Here is a 19,173-nt window from a genome sequence, read left to right as displayed (position 1 = left end):
TAGTGGAGTTCTCAAATATGTTGTCATCTGCAGGCTCTAAGTGCTCTAACTGGTTTGATGGACATGAGAATCTAAACCACATACCATTGCTGTCTATCTACCCAACAAACATCTTAGTTAGAGCGGAACTCGAGATAGTTTCTGGGTACTGGTTGCATGGTTTTGATGGAAGCTGTTATTGCTTACGTATACAAACCTACATTTAATTAAAAGTAATTAAAGTTCTCTGTTTGGCGATATTTCTCAGCTGTTAAGTATTCATGCATACACAAACCAGGATGTTTAGCAAAGCAAGCATCAGCCAAATAATCCCTTCAGCACCAAGGACAGTTCCTCCAGCTCAGACTGGGTGAGGTGACAGATTAAAGGCATTACTGTATGTAGCCACAACAAAACACTCTGCATCTGGATTAATATGGGCACCGTTGTATAATTACTGGCTTTATATGCATTTGACCTGGTTTGGGTCTTTGGATGTAACATTATAATTCAGTTAAACTCATAATCCCATTAAGATTGATCTAGGGAAGATGTATGGCTTACTCCAACATTAATTAAGATAATATAGTTATTTACACATGTCAAAGCCAGAAGCTGTGGTCAGTAGGATCACAATTCCTGTTTACTTAGATTAAAATGTAATCTATATCTGGCTGTATTAGTTGGATGAGTACAATTACTTGTGAATGCAGTTATGCATGCACATGGCAAACAATGTGACTGGATCACCAACAAAGAGGTGTAAAACCAATCTAGATAGTATTTGTATGAAAGTGTCTTCAAATAGAGTACAATTTCAACACCGTGGGTACAAACATCATCATGGTCTTTGCTTTCCAACAGCCCTCCATGAATGACAGTCAAAGTGAAAATAATGCATTAGGATGTGTGAATGTTGGAATTATATTTCCATTAAATATAACCGGGTTTTGGAAAATTGTTATGGAAACACATCGAAGGAGCAAGTGAGTCATAAAAAAATGAGACTAAACAGTGATTGCTAGGTCAGTGACCATGGCTCCCTTGTGTAAAATTTGGGGTAGAGCCTAGAGATAACAACAATCAGGCAGTGACTGAATTAGTAGCCATTGCTTCGTGTACCAAAAAGGAAACTGGAATGATGCCACTGAATGTGGAACACACATCGCTTTTTAGTTGAGTAACAAGGAACAGTAGCTGTAGCCTATGTCTTAGTATAAGCAACAAAACCACTAAAGAATCATTCCCACCATTTCACTGTGAGAGTGAAGCTACATTATTTTTGCTGAATCTAAGGGAGTCTGGGAAATCTGTCCAAAACAGACAAGTAAAGTCGGTCATAACAGCTGGCAGGGCAAGGCTGTCCTGATAGCCTTGAGCAGAAGAGATTACTGGGTGAATACGTCTAATGGAGGAGAGCCATAATGGCTCTATTGAATAATCTATGCAGTCAGCTGGACCACTATCATGTTGTTATAATAAAAATAATTGTTTTACAAATGTGTTCACTAAAAACACATCCTATAATACATGCCAAATTTGAAAAAATCTGAAAGTATGTAATATATCAATATCGGCAAAACATGAAAAACTCATATTAATGAGGGTAAATTATATAAAAGCATATGCAAAGTTTGGGAAAAAGTCAGTCCTAGTGTTTCAGCTTGACTTTTAAAAGTATCCATCGCACACTGACTGTTAAATAGATGTGCAAAAGACGAGTTACATTTAAGGGTTTTGAATTGACAATACGCATTCCCATTCAAATATGCATTTCCAATTGTTCACCTGCCTGGTTATAGGAACCATTTTGAATTTGTTGCATAAGACTCAAAACTGTGTTTCCATAGCAACAGCAATTTGATGAATGTTTCAGTGCCAGCTGTGATTAACATTTTAAATTTGATGCATTGTCCCCACACAAAACCGTGCTTATTCACATGCAAAGATAATGAAAAGTCTATGGAAGCCTCGGTAGGTATACCAAAGAAGATAACACTGATATCCCTCTGAAATTTACATTCTTTATTCAAATATGCATTTTAATAAGAGTTATTGGGCAGCAGGATGGAGTTGTGATTGTTGAAACAGCTGCAGTGTCCACGAGCAAGCAGGGGCGATTCTAGGATGTTTTCAGTGCACAGGAGGATTTCATCAGAATACAGTATAAAAAATCTGTTTAGAAATATTGGATAGGATAGAACAACACAATCTAATTTCATTAACAAAACACATTCATTATTAATGTCAATTGTTTTTATTGTATCCAATTACAATACACATTTTATATGGGCTCTTAAGGCAAAAACTTGGATAGTCATCATAGAAATATTGTCATGTGACAAGGGCTGGGAAGATTTTTTTTCTTCACAGAACTGTATAAAAATGAAGTGCAATACAGTTACAATAAAACTGCCTCAAACTTCAACAAAGAAAACCTTGCTGTACACCGTTTTCCGATAATAAGAAACAGAACAGAAATAAAATACAATACACAATTTATTTCTTACAGCATCAAGTGCTCTACAGCAAGTTCGATATACTACTAAAGTGCCCTTAATGTGTTGCCATACAATGTGTGTTTAAAGTATATATCCATTCACCAAATGAAAAAGGCAGTGATTGGCAGAACAGGCAGCAAAGTGACAGTAGTCTGATCCAATGGAAATTACATTTGTCAGATTGACACCACTCAAACCCAATGGATTGGGGGGGCAATCATATTTCGGGGGGGGTTCCACTCCGGGCCCCCTCTCTAGACCCGCCCCTGCGAGCAAGTCTGTTTCTCTCTGTCCTTCTGTCCATCACATGTGATACCAATTGTCTAAAAGATTCAAGTTTACAAATAAACAACGCCATTTATTATTATTATTTTTTTTTTTAATGTTCATCCTTTCTGTAAATTTTTAGACCGACATTGACAAAATATACAGTATTTGTGCTGGATTCCAGCTTACATGCATCATCCAAAACAAGCAACAGAGAATGGCTAACACAATCTAGTGCAGCAGTGACCCCTTGGCAAGGGCAGCCACACATTAAAAATAAACTGCCACAGGCGTCACTCAAGATGGAGCCTCGCCCTGCACTTAACTCCCTCATAGTACTCCATCAGCCTGACCACCAGATCAGCATACTGCTGGACTACTTCCTTCACTGGTTCTCCAGTAAATGTGAAGCCTGTTCCTTATTCGTGTATACACTTCTAAAAAATTATAAAATTGGGTGAGGTGACAGATTAAAGGCATTACTGTATGTAGCCACAAAATATATAAATATTACAATGATGGAAGACAAATTCCCTCTAATCTACAGCAGCGTTTGCCTCATCAAAAACAAAATCTAACTGATTTAGTATAAAGGCAACAAGACAGATGTTGTCTGTGGCGATCTAGTGTATACAATCACAGACTTTACACATGCAGTAATAGATTTGTATCCCTGTCTTGTCCAGCGTGCGTTTTCTAAATCAGAGTGACAACTTGTTCAAATCCATTTCTGCGGCGATGCAACAACCGCTTTATCTTTTCACGCAGCACACACAAAATAAAACAAATGACACATCAATTGCCCCTCTGACTTCTGCTCGAGCAGCACAGGACTGGACACTTGCTTAAGACCTCTTCACTTCATCCTTCCAGCTATGGTGGAAACAGATGCTCTAGGTGTTAAGACTCATGAGCCCATTGTGCTTGGGCTCCAGCCAGGGTATGTTCTCTGCTGATCTGACTCACTCGTACAAATGGGTCAAGCACCCACAGCATTCACACTTTGACTGATATTGTTGCAATTGTACTTGCAACACTCACGATTGGTAGTGGAAGTGAAGTTGAATTGATTCAGTAGCATGGGCTACTTTCATCCAAAACTCATGAAGATATCTAGAAGAAGCTTGAAAAAACTATATTGTTATGATGGCATTGGCTCACTGAACATCTGATGTGGTGTGCACATTTAAACACAGGATCCAGTGGTGCCATTCCAACATTTTATTTTGCATTGTTGTCAATGCAGTGAAATGGTTTACACTTTGCTGATGGTTGGTGGATGATTTTGTCTAAACAAAGTACAATTTAAAGAAAATGTCACCGATCTCAAAAAACAAACAATACTAAATTAGGTTAAACTCATCTAGACTTAAATGATTAATGCATTCACAATCTGCACTTAATTTCCTCCTTAATTAACAGCATTGCACTCTGGAATCTAGCATAAACAAAATCAATTTAACTTTCAGACAAAACATGTAACGTGACCCTAATAGAAGGATTATACAGGTGAAAAGTCCATTAAACTCACATCACTGTCTCTTTGTTCTGCCTGGTGTGGTTTGGAGGGAAAAGAGAGTCACAGGCCTAACGGGAGTTATATAACCTTGGAAGGGGAGTGGTCTTAGTCATGAGTGACAGTCCATGATGCAGGTCAGGTGGAGACTTGTTATTTAACAAAGCTTGTAACATAACCACTGTTACTGTTATCTGTAGACATTTTGAGTGTGCTGTGTGACTAAAATGACTTGTACATTTGTAGACAGTTACACTGATAAACTTGTCTAGCTGGCAAAGTTGCTCTGACATGACCTAATGATGTCAAAGCTTTAGAATCTATCACATTAAATGACAAGTGTAATAATAGCTGGTTCACACTGATTATGATAGTACCCAAATCATTTTCTCACACAGTATAACACACCCTGTTATACCCTCCCTTCCTCCACATACTCCAGGCCTAAAAGTTCAGACAGAGGGCACTAAAGACCACCCTCCGCTGAAATGCCACTGCATGCCAAAGCTTGACTTAACTGTTGCCATCTACAGCCTTAAGCAGGGAATTTGCCTCAAAATCCTAAAATGATGGACTAAACCAACATTACATAAATTCATATAAACAGAGACTAGTTTAAAGTTCAAGATTCATATCGGAAAGTCTGTTAATGCAAATCCATACATTATACTGATTTAACAAAAGTTTACTTTTATGGTAACCAAATCTAGACAGGATTGAGCAAATCCATATACTCTGGTTAAAATATGCTTAAGCAGCTTTCACCATTCTCTGAAAATCTCCATTTTGAATATTGTAATCCAGTACTCAATGGTAAAACAGACAGCTAGTTAAACACACTTACTGATCAATACGCTGCTTTTTACTAGTCTAGCTCTGTGCAGACAAAAGCAGTTCTCTGATTGTGAAGGAGACAGATTTTAGAGTGATTTATGATGAAGCCCAAAGACTGGAAATGGAGGCACTGTAGCACTGTACAAAGAAATCCTGATGATGTATAATGGGGAGCTTAATTGCATGTCTTTGCAAGACCACAAATCATTTGATAGAGCTTGCACTTTTTTGTTGTGGAGAGAATGTTTTTCAGTGTGGCTACTTTTCTGTGATTGATATAAAGTTTATAAGTGCACTGTGGATACACTCAAAGGCTACATTAGCTGCTGTCGCCACCTAACAAAAAAAGAGTGGTCACTCCAAAATCCCTTCCCCCTCTAAAATACATATAAAGCCAATATTAACAACATGCACAGTGTATTCATTGGTTTTCTGAACTGGTCTGTTTCAGTTCAGGGTCATGTCAAGATTAGATTCTTTGAAGGTCACCAGTCCATCATAGGGCTAGTCTCGCATTGCCAGCTCTATCTCCACAGCGCTGTGGAGTAAGGTCTGGCTACACCACACATACATTCTGGGATAGTAGAAAAAAACGCTCTGGGTTGTTTGTATTTCTTTTAACTAATCGCAATCATCTTGAGCGGTTCTAAGCTCCAGATGCAGCAATGGTGGCTCGGCAAAATAGTCTCTGGAAGGAACATGTTTTGGTGGAACATTTGAACCCCACAAAGAAAACGTTAAAGTTAAAATTAGCTGGATACATGGTTAAACGTCATTTGCAATTACCAGTGTATCGCCGTGTGTACTTTGTCCATAGCCAATCGTTACAAAAACATCCCAGTTCGATAGTAAATGCGGTGAACATGTTCTTTTAAACCTTTTACAATCATTTACCGAAAAAAACAAGCAGGCCTGCCTTCTTGCACAATCCAAATTTTCTTCAAAACTTGCCATTTTCAGCAAGTAGCTTGCTAGCTCAAAGTTTGTTGTGTTAGAACATCCAGCGTGTGAGCCAACCTTACATAACCAAACTGAATTGCATGTCACCTTAATTGCTGCAAAAATCAGATATGTGGGTGTCTATTCACAGCTGCCCTACATACTGTTCTTACCTATGATACTGTATCGAGACATAACTAAAATGAATGTGTGAAATGAAATAAAAGCAAAAGAAAATAAGTCCACATTTACCTTCAAGTAAACTGTAATGAAAAGTAGTATTTTGCACCCAGTGTCCTGGTTTATCACAGCTGGGTTACACAACACTTTCCGCACCATGGTGAAAAAACCAGTGCTGAAAATGTAGAACACTGGGGAGATGGCTAGTATAGCAGCAATACTCATGAATGTAGCCACAGGTGCACTGCTTTATTTCTTTCGACCTACTTCTAATCTTTTAAAGCACAAGTAACCAGCAGACCTTAAGGCCTTTAATATATTAGTGCCAGTGTTGCAAAGTGCTGCTGAGATGAGTGCTGTCCTTTGGTTCACCCCCTATTCAACATATGATAGAACTATTTTGAATGATATGTTCCAAATTTAGCTGATTACCGCTTTTTTTACATATCTATACCATTTCTCATTTAACTCCGTTATTCTATCTGGACTGTTGTGGAGTGTGAAAACATATAATACTGAATGCAAAAAGTCGGATGGACATTTAATTGACACTTATACTCTGACACTGACTCTAATAATAATATTGCCAAAGTAGACAGACCTGATGCCCATAATTATAATGGGAATTGCTTCAGATCAAACACATTCATGGGTCCCTCATACGTCAGTGTCCTGTAGGACTGCAAGCTGAAAGCCATGTGTGGTCACAGTGAAGAGCAGACTATGCAATTTGTCTCTAGGCTTTTACTAATCCTGACAAAGCTATTATTTCTCTGCTTCACGATTTGAACTGCAGGCACATCTCCTTTATTTGGTTTTTAATTTCCAAGAATTAGTACAAAGCGGTATACAGAGAAACTGGGTCAAAATGTGTGTATGCAAGGGAATTTCAAAGAGAGGGAGAGAAAGAGGGAGCAGGAGAAGAGAGAGAAATACAGAGAGGGGGGGCAGAGGTAGAGGGGGGAGAGAAATAGAGAGAAATTAAGCAAGTGTGTCACATTGCAGAAGTCATTTTTGATAACTCTGCTTCATTTTTCATCACAGACACAACAGAAAGACAGATTAAAAAGCTTTATTCAAACTAGCATGATCAGGCAGAACATATAAGCCAAATAAGCAACATCAAAACTCGACAATTAACTAGACTTGTAAATAAAGCAATACCATTCTCTCCCATTCTGTCTTTGATCCGCTGAGTGAGATGGAACTAGATCAGGTTTGATGCAGCTCTCGAAGCATACTGTACAATCTGACTGGCAAATTAGCAGAGGAAAAACTGAGCTGTGTCCACACATGAGAAATAACACACTAATACTATACCAAGCACAAGCACCTCCTGTGCAATTTGATCACAGTGAATACAGAAGATATCAAAAAAGTCTACTGTATAAAAAACACAAAGTATAAAGCAGTTCGATTTATAGTAAATGCATTTACCGGTTCTCAGTAGAACATTCGCTCTGAAGCCAAAAGACTGAGCCCGTATCCAACAACGCCTTAGCTATCAAGGTATTTAATCATTGGGGTACTGTAACTGTAATTTGTAATATTGTATGACATGTCACATATATCTTTTACAATGCAGAAGGCACGCAAGGAGCTCATCACATGTGCAATTCATTGATTCTTTAAACACTGTTGGAATCAAACGGTTCAGGCATTGATTGCACACATAACATGTACTCCACAGCAAGAGATCCCTCATTATGTGACATCTTCAGTCTGACAGACAGACAGCCAGCTGCGTTTATGTCTGGAAAAGCCTGGTGTACCACCAACACCAGGCAACAGTAGGAGAGGAAGAGAGAGAGGTTAGATTTCATTGACTCAGAATATGTAGCTCGATACTTCTAGAAATATTGTATTTTTACTGCATTACTGAGTGCTGCGATCACATTTAGATCTGGTGCATATTTCAAAGTGCTGTCATCTGCTAAATACTTCTTATGCACCGTCTATGTGTTCAGCTGTTTTTACTTGCAGAGCCAGCACTAGAATACTGCAACTATAATCACTATGTTCTCCTTTTCCCCATTCCCACATCCTAACCTCGCCCAATTAGATTCTATCATTTAGCACCCTAATAAGTGGTCCTTATGAGCTCCTTGTTTCTGAGAGATGAAAGTCCTGGGCTTTACAGTAGTGCAACAGCGCATCCTTTGAGGTCAAGAAAAGTACTCTAGTTTCAATTGTAACTTATATATATATATATATATAACTATTAAAACATCATATGCACCAAACTACAAATATGCAACACAAAATGCCCTTGAAGAAGCTCACAAAAGCCGCATTAAAAGTTACATAAATATCTATAAAAACATGGATATTCATAAAACAATACCTTGCCTGGACTTTATATTCCCTTGTACCATGGCAAAGACTAATACATTTTACATTTTATTTTTGTAAAATACTTTTTTTTAGATTTCCACCGTAATTGTATTTTTTTTTATCGATTAATGTGATTTCCACTGTGCAATGAATTAATGCAGTTCATATTTGTATTGCCAGCTTTATCATTGGAATTAGATTGGGACATTAATAGCTTATAATTGTGAAAAGCAAAATCTTGTTGCGAAGAAAGTGGAAATGACATTTGACCCTGTTTTAAAAAATACTGTTCATCATGTGTGAATGTTTTACATACTGCCCACTGTGGCCCCACCCCCATTTTGTGATATGAAAATTGGATGTGCAAACACACCTCCCCATGCACCCTCACTCACTCACCCCATCAAGAGCAGACAGGCTGAAACAGTGTATGCTAGATTTTGAACATGGTTCAGGAAATCCAATATTGCAGTGTAATTCTCCCCAATACAGCCAGATAACGGTGTGCCCCATCAAATATAACAGCACAGATGTCTGTAAAATATAAACTGTACACCTGATGTTAGTGACGGTGTTAAAAGTCTTTTTGCTTCTCTGACTACAGTATCTACAATCAAATAAAAGGAGAAACAATGTATCTCCTGTTATTTTTCTCCGTTTTGCAGTTTTCTTTTCTTTCATTCTTTTTTGGCCTTTTCACACAATCATCACTGTTGAGTACAACAAACGTTAAAAAAAAAAGAAGAAAAATCTAAAATCAGATAACTGATTATTTTATCGGCAAGTTACTAGTTGACAGTGTGACCCTTGCTGAACAGCAAGACTCATAATACAGTAGAAATGATTATTCAAAAAAGATAAACACCAAGTGCAAAGGCTGAATCAGTGACATAACCAGCTACAGGTCAGTACTTACCAGATTTGCGGAAGAATCATATTCACCCTGATTCATTTGTATTTGTGAATAGGCGTTTTTTTAAACTCTTGCTTAGAAAAGGTTGCATGATGGCGACTTACGTATGTTGAGCTACTTATGGTTTCTAGAACTACAGCACACAGCGTAAACCCTGGAGAGAAGGCAACTGTGTCCACTGAGGAGTTTCAAAGCGTTAAGGAGGGAATGATTTACTACATGAGGCAACTCTAGAAATGTCCAAATATCCTGCCATAAATGATTTCAATTCTATGTCCAAATATTTTAAACATGTTGTAGAATCATGCAGATCCATGCTTAAAAGAGAAGGTAGAAAGCTGAGGTGATTCGTGGTTGATGTTTGTATGGGGGATTGGAGGAGCTAGAGAGAAAGAGTAAGTTGGAGCAGAGGGACTGAGGGAGGACAGTTGTTTTACATCTTCTTTGTGAGTCACAGGGAGGAATTTCAGCCAGAGACTCCCATGAAGAGATGATTATATCATGGCAGTTCTCTTCTGGGTTCCTGCTAAGAGACAGAACATAGAATTAGAAAACACAGAAAGTCAACCTCAATATAAACTTATAGAAAGTCCTCACTCATGCAACAGTGGATTGTGACTGGTTACTGCCACCATCAATGACATGTCATTGGGTTTCAGGGACATTTCAAATCAGGGGTAAATCAATAACTTTCTATATTTCTTTCCTTCAAATCAGTGTTGTTGAGGATTTAGAAGTTTCACCAACTCATCCATAGAAATCAAACTAACATACACAGCTAAAATGAAATATGACAAAGCAATTAACTATAATAGGGGTGTAATTAAAGCATGCACAAGCAGGCATCACAATGTGCTATTTGGTATTTGGTGGGCCAATATTACAACTATAGACGGACAATGAAATAGTATAGGTTCCATATTATTATAGGACAATTCCCATACATTTAAAACATGCCCTAACATAGCTCATGTGCAAGGATGTGGAGATATTTGATACAGTCTGTGCTCTCAGGTATGTTACATGCTGAGAAACTATTTGGGACAAATCATTCCCTGATCCTTTTTTTTTTTTTTTATATCTGTGCCATCACTTTGTCCTGAATCGCTGCCAAGCTAGCCAGATGTGCATAACACAGGTCTGACCAGCAGCCAATTTGATTCTAATCTCGGCTCTCAGTAAGCGCTTTTCGTACTTGAGAAACTGTCCAATTGCTCACAATAGCATTGCACTGGAACAGAGTGTTTGTATTTGTGAGAGAAATAGTCTGACCGGGGACAAACGGATATATTGTGCTCTATTTAATCAGGAAAATATGTTGACCAATTGCATTGGGAACTGTGACAGTTTATCAAACCAGATTTTTGAGCCAAACCAAGAAAGTATACCAAATAGGGAAGGATAGAAAGTGTTTAAACAATAATAGTGGCTCTACAGATTGTAGTTAGCAACCAGCATACCTCCAGTTGTAGAATGGACTTCCTTTCATTTTGAGTACTTCAGAACAGAAAAAAGAGACAAGTTCAGTGCTACATGTGAAACTCAGACACTCACACTTGCAATACATACACATCATACACAAATATCTCCCTCTCTCGCTCTCTCTCTCTCTCTCTCTCTCTCTCTCTCTCTCTCTCTCCACATTAGGGCTGCACGATATGAGGGAAATATGAGATATGTGATAACGATCCCGATAACAATATTACTTGCGATAAATAAACAGAAATTGAAAAGTAGTCAGTTCTGCATTTCTGCAGCTTTCAGTATTCTGCTAAAATACAACAAATTGCTTTTTGAATTTAAAACAAATAAAATGAAATCATTACCAATATTCTTTTATTAAACAAATTGAAGATTGAGTTAACCACTTAAAAAAGAACTTAACACTTAAAAAGAATGACAGTTACATTTTAAAATGTAGTTCTCTGCTGATATTTTCTTTCAACTAACACAGAAAATCTCTGAGTGTCTATTGCCATATGTCGCAGCCTTACGCAATATGTATATTGCGGCAGTTCATATTGCGATGACGATTAAAAAAAAACAAAAAAAAAACGATCATATCATATTGTGCAGCCCTACTCCACATGCACCTGTGTATTTATGCATATTCATGTTGTTTAATCTTTCAGTGGATAACTTGTTTCAGTTTAGTCTGTGGGTCCAGCTGTACAAAACAACAAACAACATCTGGAACTGTTTCAGTGGTTCTACACTGAGTACAGTCTACTGTGTGCAGATGCCCTGCTGGAGACTCTACAGACCCCCGAGCATGATGCATCTCAGTACAGCGATATCTCTTGTCCTCGTAGAGAACCCCTCCATGTCTGGGCTTCTTTGAAGTACTCCCCCACTTACACCCACTAGTTATGCTCTGATTGTGTGTTATGCAACTGCAATAAATGACCTACATACTACATAAGACATCGAACAGTAGCACATTTTCAGTTTGGGGGGTATTTGTTTGGCCTAATTATGCAAGGCCAGTGTAAGATGGTTTGTGCTAGAAATACGCTGATAATGAACATCGGCATGGCTATATTCTTAGTTGTAACTTTTTATCCCAGATTTCTTTTCTGTTGCCTTTGGACATAGGTGCAGTCCATTATATATAAATAAATATATATATATATATATATATATATATATATATATATATATATATATTTGTGCAGTAAAATGTCAAGGAAAAATGTTGGACCTAATGCAGTATTTTCAATACTCATTAGGCCCAATACTATCAACCTCAATGACATTTTTTTCCTATACTTGTTTTCATTTGCAACATATTTCAATTGAACTATACAGAAACAACTTTTCATTGCCATCAGAGTGATATCAGCCAGTATATTTAAAAGTATTTCAAAGTACGTGTGAGAGTTATAGTGGTGGAAAATGTACTCAGATCCTTGATACCTTTAGTAAATGTACGGTGAAAATTGACTTCAGTACAAATCAAAGTCCTGCATTCAAATCCCCCAAAAAAGTACAAAAGTATTAGCAGCAAAATGTACTTAAACGTATCAACAATAAAAGTACTTGCTCTGCAGAAAACATGGCATCTGTAACTGACACTATTAAACTGTATATGACATTATTGCATTGAATACTGATGCATCAATGTGCAGTAGCATTTCATTTTGTAGCTGGTCGAGGTGGAGCTAGTTTTAACAACTTGATATCATAGACAGTATATTAAGAGCTTTATATACAGTTGGGTAGTTAAGTATTTGTCTTAGTCTGTGTGTTCCAACCTACTGGAGGACCCCTCCAGATGGTCACGAGATAAATCAAAAGATAATTTGACATTTTCAAGCCATAAACAGTTGTTTAAACAAACCATTTGACATGTTTAGAAGGCAAATGTTACAACTTATACACATCTGAAACATGTCAAGGGGCCTCACATAAAAACTGCTTTTTTGTAAGCCAAAAAGGTTGGGAACCACTGTTGTAACATCACATTGTATTCTATAAACACATCTTATGTTTTTGTCCATCCACCACTGGAGAGTTAAAACTGTGCACAATAAGGTCAACTTGGGGATAATCTTATTAACAGTAGTTTCCCCAAAGTGTCTCTATGTTTAAAATAATGAATCACGTGTGTATGAAGCAAAATGATTAATGAGACAATTGTCTTTCTAATCTTGCATGTGTGACCCATTTCAAATCTATGTATAACTATAAAAAAGTGTGCTATTGTAGGAAGCATACAATAGTAAAGGCACTTCTTTAAACCACTATTACCTGAAAGGCCTACAAATGTTTTGTCGTATTTACTGTTGGATGCAAGCCAAAGTAAATACGACAAAACATTTGTAGTCCTTTCAGGGGAAAAACATGACATGTAAGAACTTTTTATACTACAGTAAGTCCCCGAACACCAATAACAACCAATAAGTTGTCTCACCAACATGTTCTGGTTCCCTCTGTGTTGTCTGTAAGCACTCAGCTACTTTTGTATTTATACATACCTCCAGTGTGGATGCTCTGGAGTCTGTGGTCTCACTTGGCCCTATGCTTCTGGGTATACTGGACACAAAATACCCAGCTCCTTTTGGAATGATCGGCTGTCTCACGACCACTTTGCCTTTCCTGGTCTCTGCGAGGAACAAACTGTACCAGTAGGCATCGCTGGAGATCAGGGTGGAATCTGCGATGGTGGAGCTCCTCTGGCTGATCATGCTGTTTCTGCTGATCACACTGTTTCTGTTGGCTGGGGGGATCTTGATGGCCTTTGGCTTTGGTTTTTGACACTTCAGCACAATAATAACCAATATGGTTATCAGTAGCAGAAATGACACAGCCCCTAAACCGATTACTAAGTACAGATTTAGGTCTGTGAAGACATCATACTCTAGTGGCAACTCTGTGGTCTCAGAAAAGGACATGACGTGTTCCACTGTTGATATCTTGATGGTGACAGTGGCGGAGAGTGCAGGCTGACCGTTGTCTTTGGCGACAATCACTAGCCGCTGTTGTCTTGGGTCTCTATAACTGAACATCCTTGTTGTCCGGATTTCACCGTTGTACTGGTCCAGGCTGAAGAGGGTTGCGTCGCTGATCTGCAAGAGCTGATATGTGACCCTAGCGTTCTGCTCAGAATCGGCATCGATGGCGATCACTTTGGCTATTAAGTGCCCCTTATCCGTGGACCTCGGTATCACCTCCTCTACCACAGATCCCTGCGCCCGCCATGGTGACACTATGAGAGGCGTGTTGTCATTTTGGTCCAGGACGATGATGTGAACTGTCACATTGCTGCTCAGCGGGGGAACACCAGAGTCTCTAGCTTCGATGTGGAAAAGGAACTCCCTCTCTCTCTCATAGTCAAAGGTCTTCAGGGCATACAGATCACCATTCTCCGGGTTTATGGAGAACAGCATTGACATAGATGTGTTAACAATCTCCTTCTCCATTATGAAATAAACCAAGTACTGGTTCTCATTAAGATCTGGGTCAAACGCACTTAGAGATGTCAACAACGACCCTGGTAGATTATTCTCCACAACATGGATTGTGTAGAAGGACTGGGAGAACGCGGGTGCGTTGTCATTGACATCCAGAATCTCTAAAGTGATGGTTTCAGTTTCGGCTAAAGGCGGTGAGCCTTTGTCTGTCACTCTCAGCGAGATGTCATATTTGCTTATTATCTCCCTGTCCAGTGGCTTTGAAACCAGCAGCTCAAAGTAACCCTCTGAGGATTTATTCAGCAGGAACGGTAAAGATTCTTGCCCACTCAAAGTGAGCTCCACTTGGCCGTTTGCTCCAGAGTCCCTGTCGCTAACACTGACCACAGCAATCAGGGTCCCCACAGAGACATCCTCGGTCAGTGCACTTTTCACAGACTTGATGGTCACCTCGGGATAGTTATCATTCAGATCTGTGACGGACAACATGACTTTACAGTGTCCTGACTTGGGGTTGGCCCCCCTGTCCTGAGCCTGTATGTGCATCTCAAAATTCTGACTCTCTTCATAGTCAATCACCCCCTTCACCTTGATCTCACCTGAGTTTGGATCAAGTGAGAAGAGCTCTTGGGTCTTCTCCGAGGTGTACAGTGTGTATGAATATATCAACTGAGCGTTTGTGCCTTCATCCAAGTCTGTTGCGTTTAAGGTCATGACCACTGTCCCTGCAGCTGCGCTCTCTGAAACGTTGACTGCAAATACCGGCTGGCTGAACAGGGGGGCGTTGTCATTGATATCCAGGACGTTAATAACGATGCTGGCAGTGCCGGAGCGGGGAGGCACCCCTCCATCCACAGCGGTTAAAATCAAATTATGGATTGCATGCTCCTCTCGGTCCAAATGACCGTTCAGAACTAGATCGACATATTTGGAGCCATCGCTGCCAGTTTGAATGTCGATGTTGAAGTATTTGCTTTCGCTGAGATAGTAGGTTTTGATTGAGTTCGCCCCCACATCCGCATCCACAGCGTTTGTCAATGAAAACCTCTCACCGGGAGGGGTTGCCTCCGATATGTCCAAGTGCATTGTCTTCCTGCGGAACACAGGCGCGTTGTCGTTAATGTCCATGATCTCCAACTCGATGTTAAAAATGCGAATGGGGTTTTCAAGTATGACATCCATTTTCAGAAAGCACGAGGTTGTTTTAGTCATGCATATGCTTTCCCGGTCCATCTTCTCGCGTATTACCAGCTCCCCTGTTTCTTTGTTGATGTCAAGGTAATTTTTGCTGTGAATGACATCGAGCTTTGCTCTGCGCTGCACCAAACTGCGAACATCCAGACCCAAATCTGTGGCCAGGTTGGCAACAAAGGAGCCCTCTTCCATCTCCTCCGGAATAGAGTAGCGATTGATGGAAAGCGCAAATCCCCATAGTGCAATAAATGTAAAAACAGTCGCGATAAAACTTGTCCGTAACGGTGCAATGATCCGCGCCATCATTGTGGTATTTTTGAATCTAGAAATGAAACAGATCCGTCCTTACGATCAGGTTGTCTTGATGCAGGGGAGCGCCGGTGTCATTCTTGCCTCTACTAGTTGTAGCTGTAGCTGCAGTAGGCCATACACAGTGAGTACAGTACCGCTGGAGGAGCGGGGCTCTCACAGCAATGCTCTGCAGGGGCGTAAGCAGCATCTGTGTAGGCTGCTCTTTCGACCAGATTAAAGGGTGAACAAGGTGCAATTTCCCAAAAAGTGTAATTAAACATTTTGCTCGGCAGCTTACATTTCATGTTGACCTACAAATATATATATATATATAAAAAAGAACAGTTAGTGGATTGGATATGATGACCAAGTAGACTAAGTTCAAAGTTAATATTATTTAAGGAAATATTGTCTAACTATCAGTGGTGTAGTCTAATGTATTGTAGTGGGTATACTGTACTGTATATACATATATTGGCCTATAGATATGGGCCAGAATCTGCCTTTTGGGGGGTGGGGGGGGGGGGGGGCATATCATAGTGGGGGGGGTCTGGTTGTCCTCCCCCAGGGTTATTTTGAGCATCAAAGACTTCATTTTCTGCATTCGGATACACTTTTATGCACCAATTTACGGTGGAAATACCTTTATTTAGCCTATGCGAAGAAGAAAAACACATGTGACAATTCAAAATATATCAAAAGTATAATAGAAAGTATGTTGTTGCATGTCATTGGGCATTTTTAAGTGAGTATATGGAAATCCTGGAGCTTTCTTAGTGGGTATACTGCGTAAATATGCGTATCACGTAGACTACACCACTGCTAACTATACAACTGCTAGTTGTGAGTCATCCTGACTTTTTCTTTTGAAAGTTAGGAAAAATATCCCACATGATTACAACTTTATATTCTCATATAATTCCTTGGAAAGGTTTTATTTTTAATCTATCTCATCTGTAAAACGGGTTTCATGCTTCTTCAGTTAGCACAGTCAGGGCGCTGCGGATGGCGTGTATGGTCGCCGTGAACCGTTTGGTCGTTTATACTGATTGCGGTCAAAGCAGTTAGAGCAGTATTCAGAGCGGCTCAAAGAAGGACATCTATTCTTCTGTAGCCAATCATTGCCCTGACCCCACTGAACGCAAGAACCATGAAACATGTTTGAGATGAAACACGTTTGAGACTCTCACAATACAGATGTGGTTCAAAGAAATGTATACTATTCATTTATTTGTTAAGCATGAATATCTTTAGTGCACATTCTCCAGATGTGTGGAGCTGTGTTTGAAAAAAAAAGTTTTTACTTAGGTGAAAATTCTCGGAATGAACAAACCAGGATCATTCGAGAATCTTCTTTGAAGGTTACAACCAAAATATTACTATATGGTGATAATAGGGAAACGTTAAAGGAATATTATGGGTTTTTTTTCGTTGGTATGCTGTGTCATTCATATCTTTATCTATCCCTTTGGTGGTTCGCCTATTGTCAATATTATGATGTTATAATATCATGCAAGATGCTCCTGCTATATGGCTGATGGTGATTTAACTGAGCAAAATAGTATCACGTTGTATTGCATTCTGTATTTAAAATATGGTCTTAATTGAAATATATTAAGACATGTTACATACACTTAAAGTTGTGTTTGGATCTCTCATCTCTGTCTTGCAGACTACGCTCACTCAGTCTAACTTTATCAAACAAACAGATAATAGGCATGAAGTTTTAAAACTTTTTAAAATGCACCAAAATGTATCCTCAGCAATAATGAGTAATTATATTACATGTTTCTTCTGAGTGACCTACAGTAATTCTTTACATTGGGCACACAGATCATTTTGCATGGCTGGTGCTGTAGCCAATGCAACCATAACTCCCTGTTATTATTTGTGCTGGCTGCTATATTTTAATGTGTCTGGTTTCCTAAACCTAAGGGATTGTATACTGAAATAATGGGCAGTAAGACGAGGATGGTGCTAAGCCTTCCTCTCCTTAAGCTCCCTCTGGTGACAATTTACAGAATTACAGAAGGATCTGGACTTCACACCAATCACTCTCCGAACGCTACATTATCTTTTACAGTGTCCACTGCATTAAAAGGGTTATTTTTAAACTAATTTACCTATTGGCAGTATCTACTTTGCCTCTCTTTCATGTCTGTATTCAAAAGGAAATATATGTGTCTATATGTCAGTGGGAAGCCTATATTCAATAAGATTTTAGAACCCTGAAAAAGGTTTTTTACTACACAAGAAATGTTTTGACATGATGTTAGGTCTTAATAACTTAAAACTTAAATAACTTAAACAGTACATGGACAGGATACACAATAAGTCATATTAAGTCGGCACATAGCTTTGTCAGAGGTAAATCTCTAGTTTGAAGGTTTCTCTTGTTGAAGAATGACCCAGTGGCCAATTGCACATGGTTCACATATGGCAGCAAGGCAAAGATGATTATTCATATCTACTGCCAAATCAACATGTTGTTGTATTGATTTAAGTGACAATAACAAATTGTGAAGACATGCAGTAAAAACGACTTAACAAGACAAGGCAATAACACCACACCAGGCCCCTCGTTACCTCTCTACATATTGTTTATAAAGGATAGAAATAGAAATATATCAAAATGCCACCTGCCCAGTACCCTGTGTTTAGAGCGGGAGAGAGAGGATACGCTCAAGCTCCTGGCAAACATGAGGCATAAAAATAGCAATTTAGTGTGGTCTTGCATTTACTGTGCCTACTGTAAGTGTAGGTAGCAATTTCGGCATGTTAAATGTCCACAAGTCATATTACAATCCTTTTTTTACAAACTCATTTAAATGAATTCAAACAAGAAAAATATTGTGATTTTGTTGAAATATATATCCACACTAAGTTATCAAACGATGGGTAATAAACGTGAAACATATGTGAGACAATATGGAAATAAAATGGGGAATTCCAACATGCATACCATTCACAGACATACTGTACTTTAGGTATGGTTACTATCCTCAAAAGAGGTATCTGTGAGGGAAAGGCACCCTCTGGTGGAAAAAAAGGGGCAACTCCCCCCACAGTGGTGGAAGATGTGGATTGTTGGGAGAGATAAGAGGGAGATAAAGAGAAATAAGGCAACACAGATTGGGCTCTGAACAGATTTTACATGGCACCAAGACATATGTGTCTCTGCTTATTGCCCATGGGACAAATTATAACTGCTAAGCTTGGCTGATTTTGGTTCTGGTTGTGATACACTCAAAGATAAATCTTGGCTTGATCTTGATCTGTAATTTTTGGCGGGATGTAGTTGTGGGCCTATCT

At 39.0% G+C, this 19,173-nt stretch overlaps 1 protein-coding gene across 4 annotated transcripts; it reads right to left on the bottom strand.

The window, feature by feature from the left end:
* Positions 1–7,273: 7,273 nt before the first annotated feature.
* On the bottom strand, positions 7,274–16,046 carry LOC144528020 (protocadherin alpha-C2-like). 4 transcript variants are annotated; one of them, XM_078266421.1, is made up of 3 exons: positions 13,441–16,046; positions 10,924–10,960; positions 7,274–9,989 (listed from the first exon to the last, which is right to left on the bottom strand). In XM_078266421.1, the coding sequence occupies exons 1-2, from the start codon at positions 15,874–15,876 to the stop codon at positions 10,949–10,951; spliced, it is 2,448 nt and encodes an 815-aa protein (XP_078122547.1). In that variant the 5' UTR covers positions 15,877–16,046; the 3' UTR covers positions 7,274–9,989; positions 10,924–10,948. The 4 variants fall into 4 exon arrangements, with proteins under 4 accessions (XP_078122547.1, XP_078122548.1, XP_078122545.1 ...); XM_078266422.1 differs by having other exon boundaries at positions 7,274–9,986; XM_078266419.1 differs by lacking the exon at positions 10,924–10,960.
* Positions 16,047–19,173: the final 3,127 nt, after the last annotated feature.

This window comes from Sander vitreus, chromosome 13 (assembly GCF_031162955.1).
Source record: "Sander vitreus isolate 19-12246 chromosome 13, sanVit1, whole genome shotgun sequence".
Lineage (NCBI taxonomy): Eukaryota > Metazoa > Chordata > Actinopteri > Perciformes > Percidae > Sander > Sander vitreus.
Note: the sequence above shows the minus strand (reverse complement) of the source record. Positions and strands in the feature narration are given on the sequence as shown.

Coding starts and splice junctions, on each gene's coding strand:
- LOC144528020 (XM_078266419.1), bottom strand. CDS start 15,876: ATGATGGCGCGGATCATTGCACCGTTACGGACAAGTTTTATCGCGACT. Junction 9,990..13,440: donor CCAGAGCATCCACACTGGAG/GTATGTATAAAT, acceptor TCTGTCTCTTAG/CAGGAACCCAGAAGAGAACT.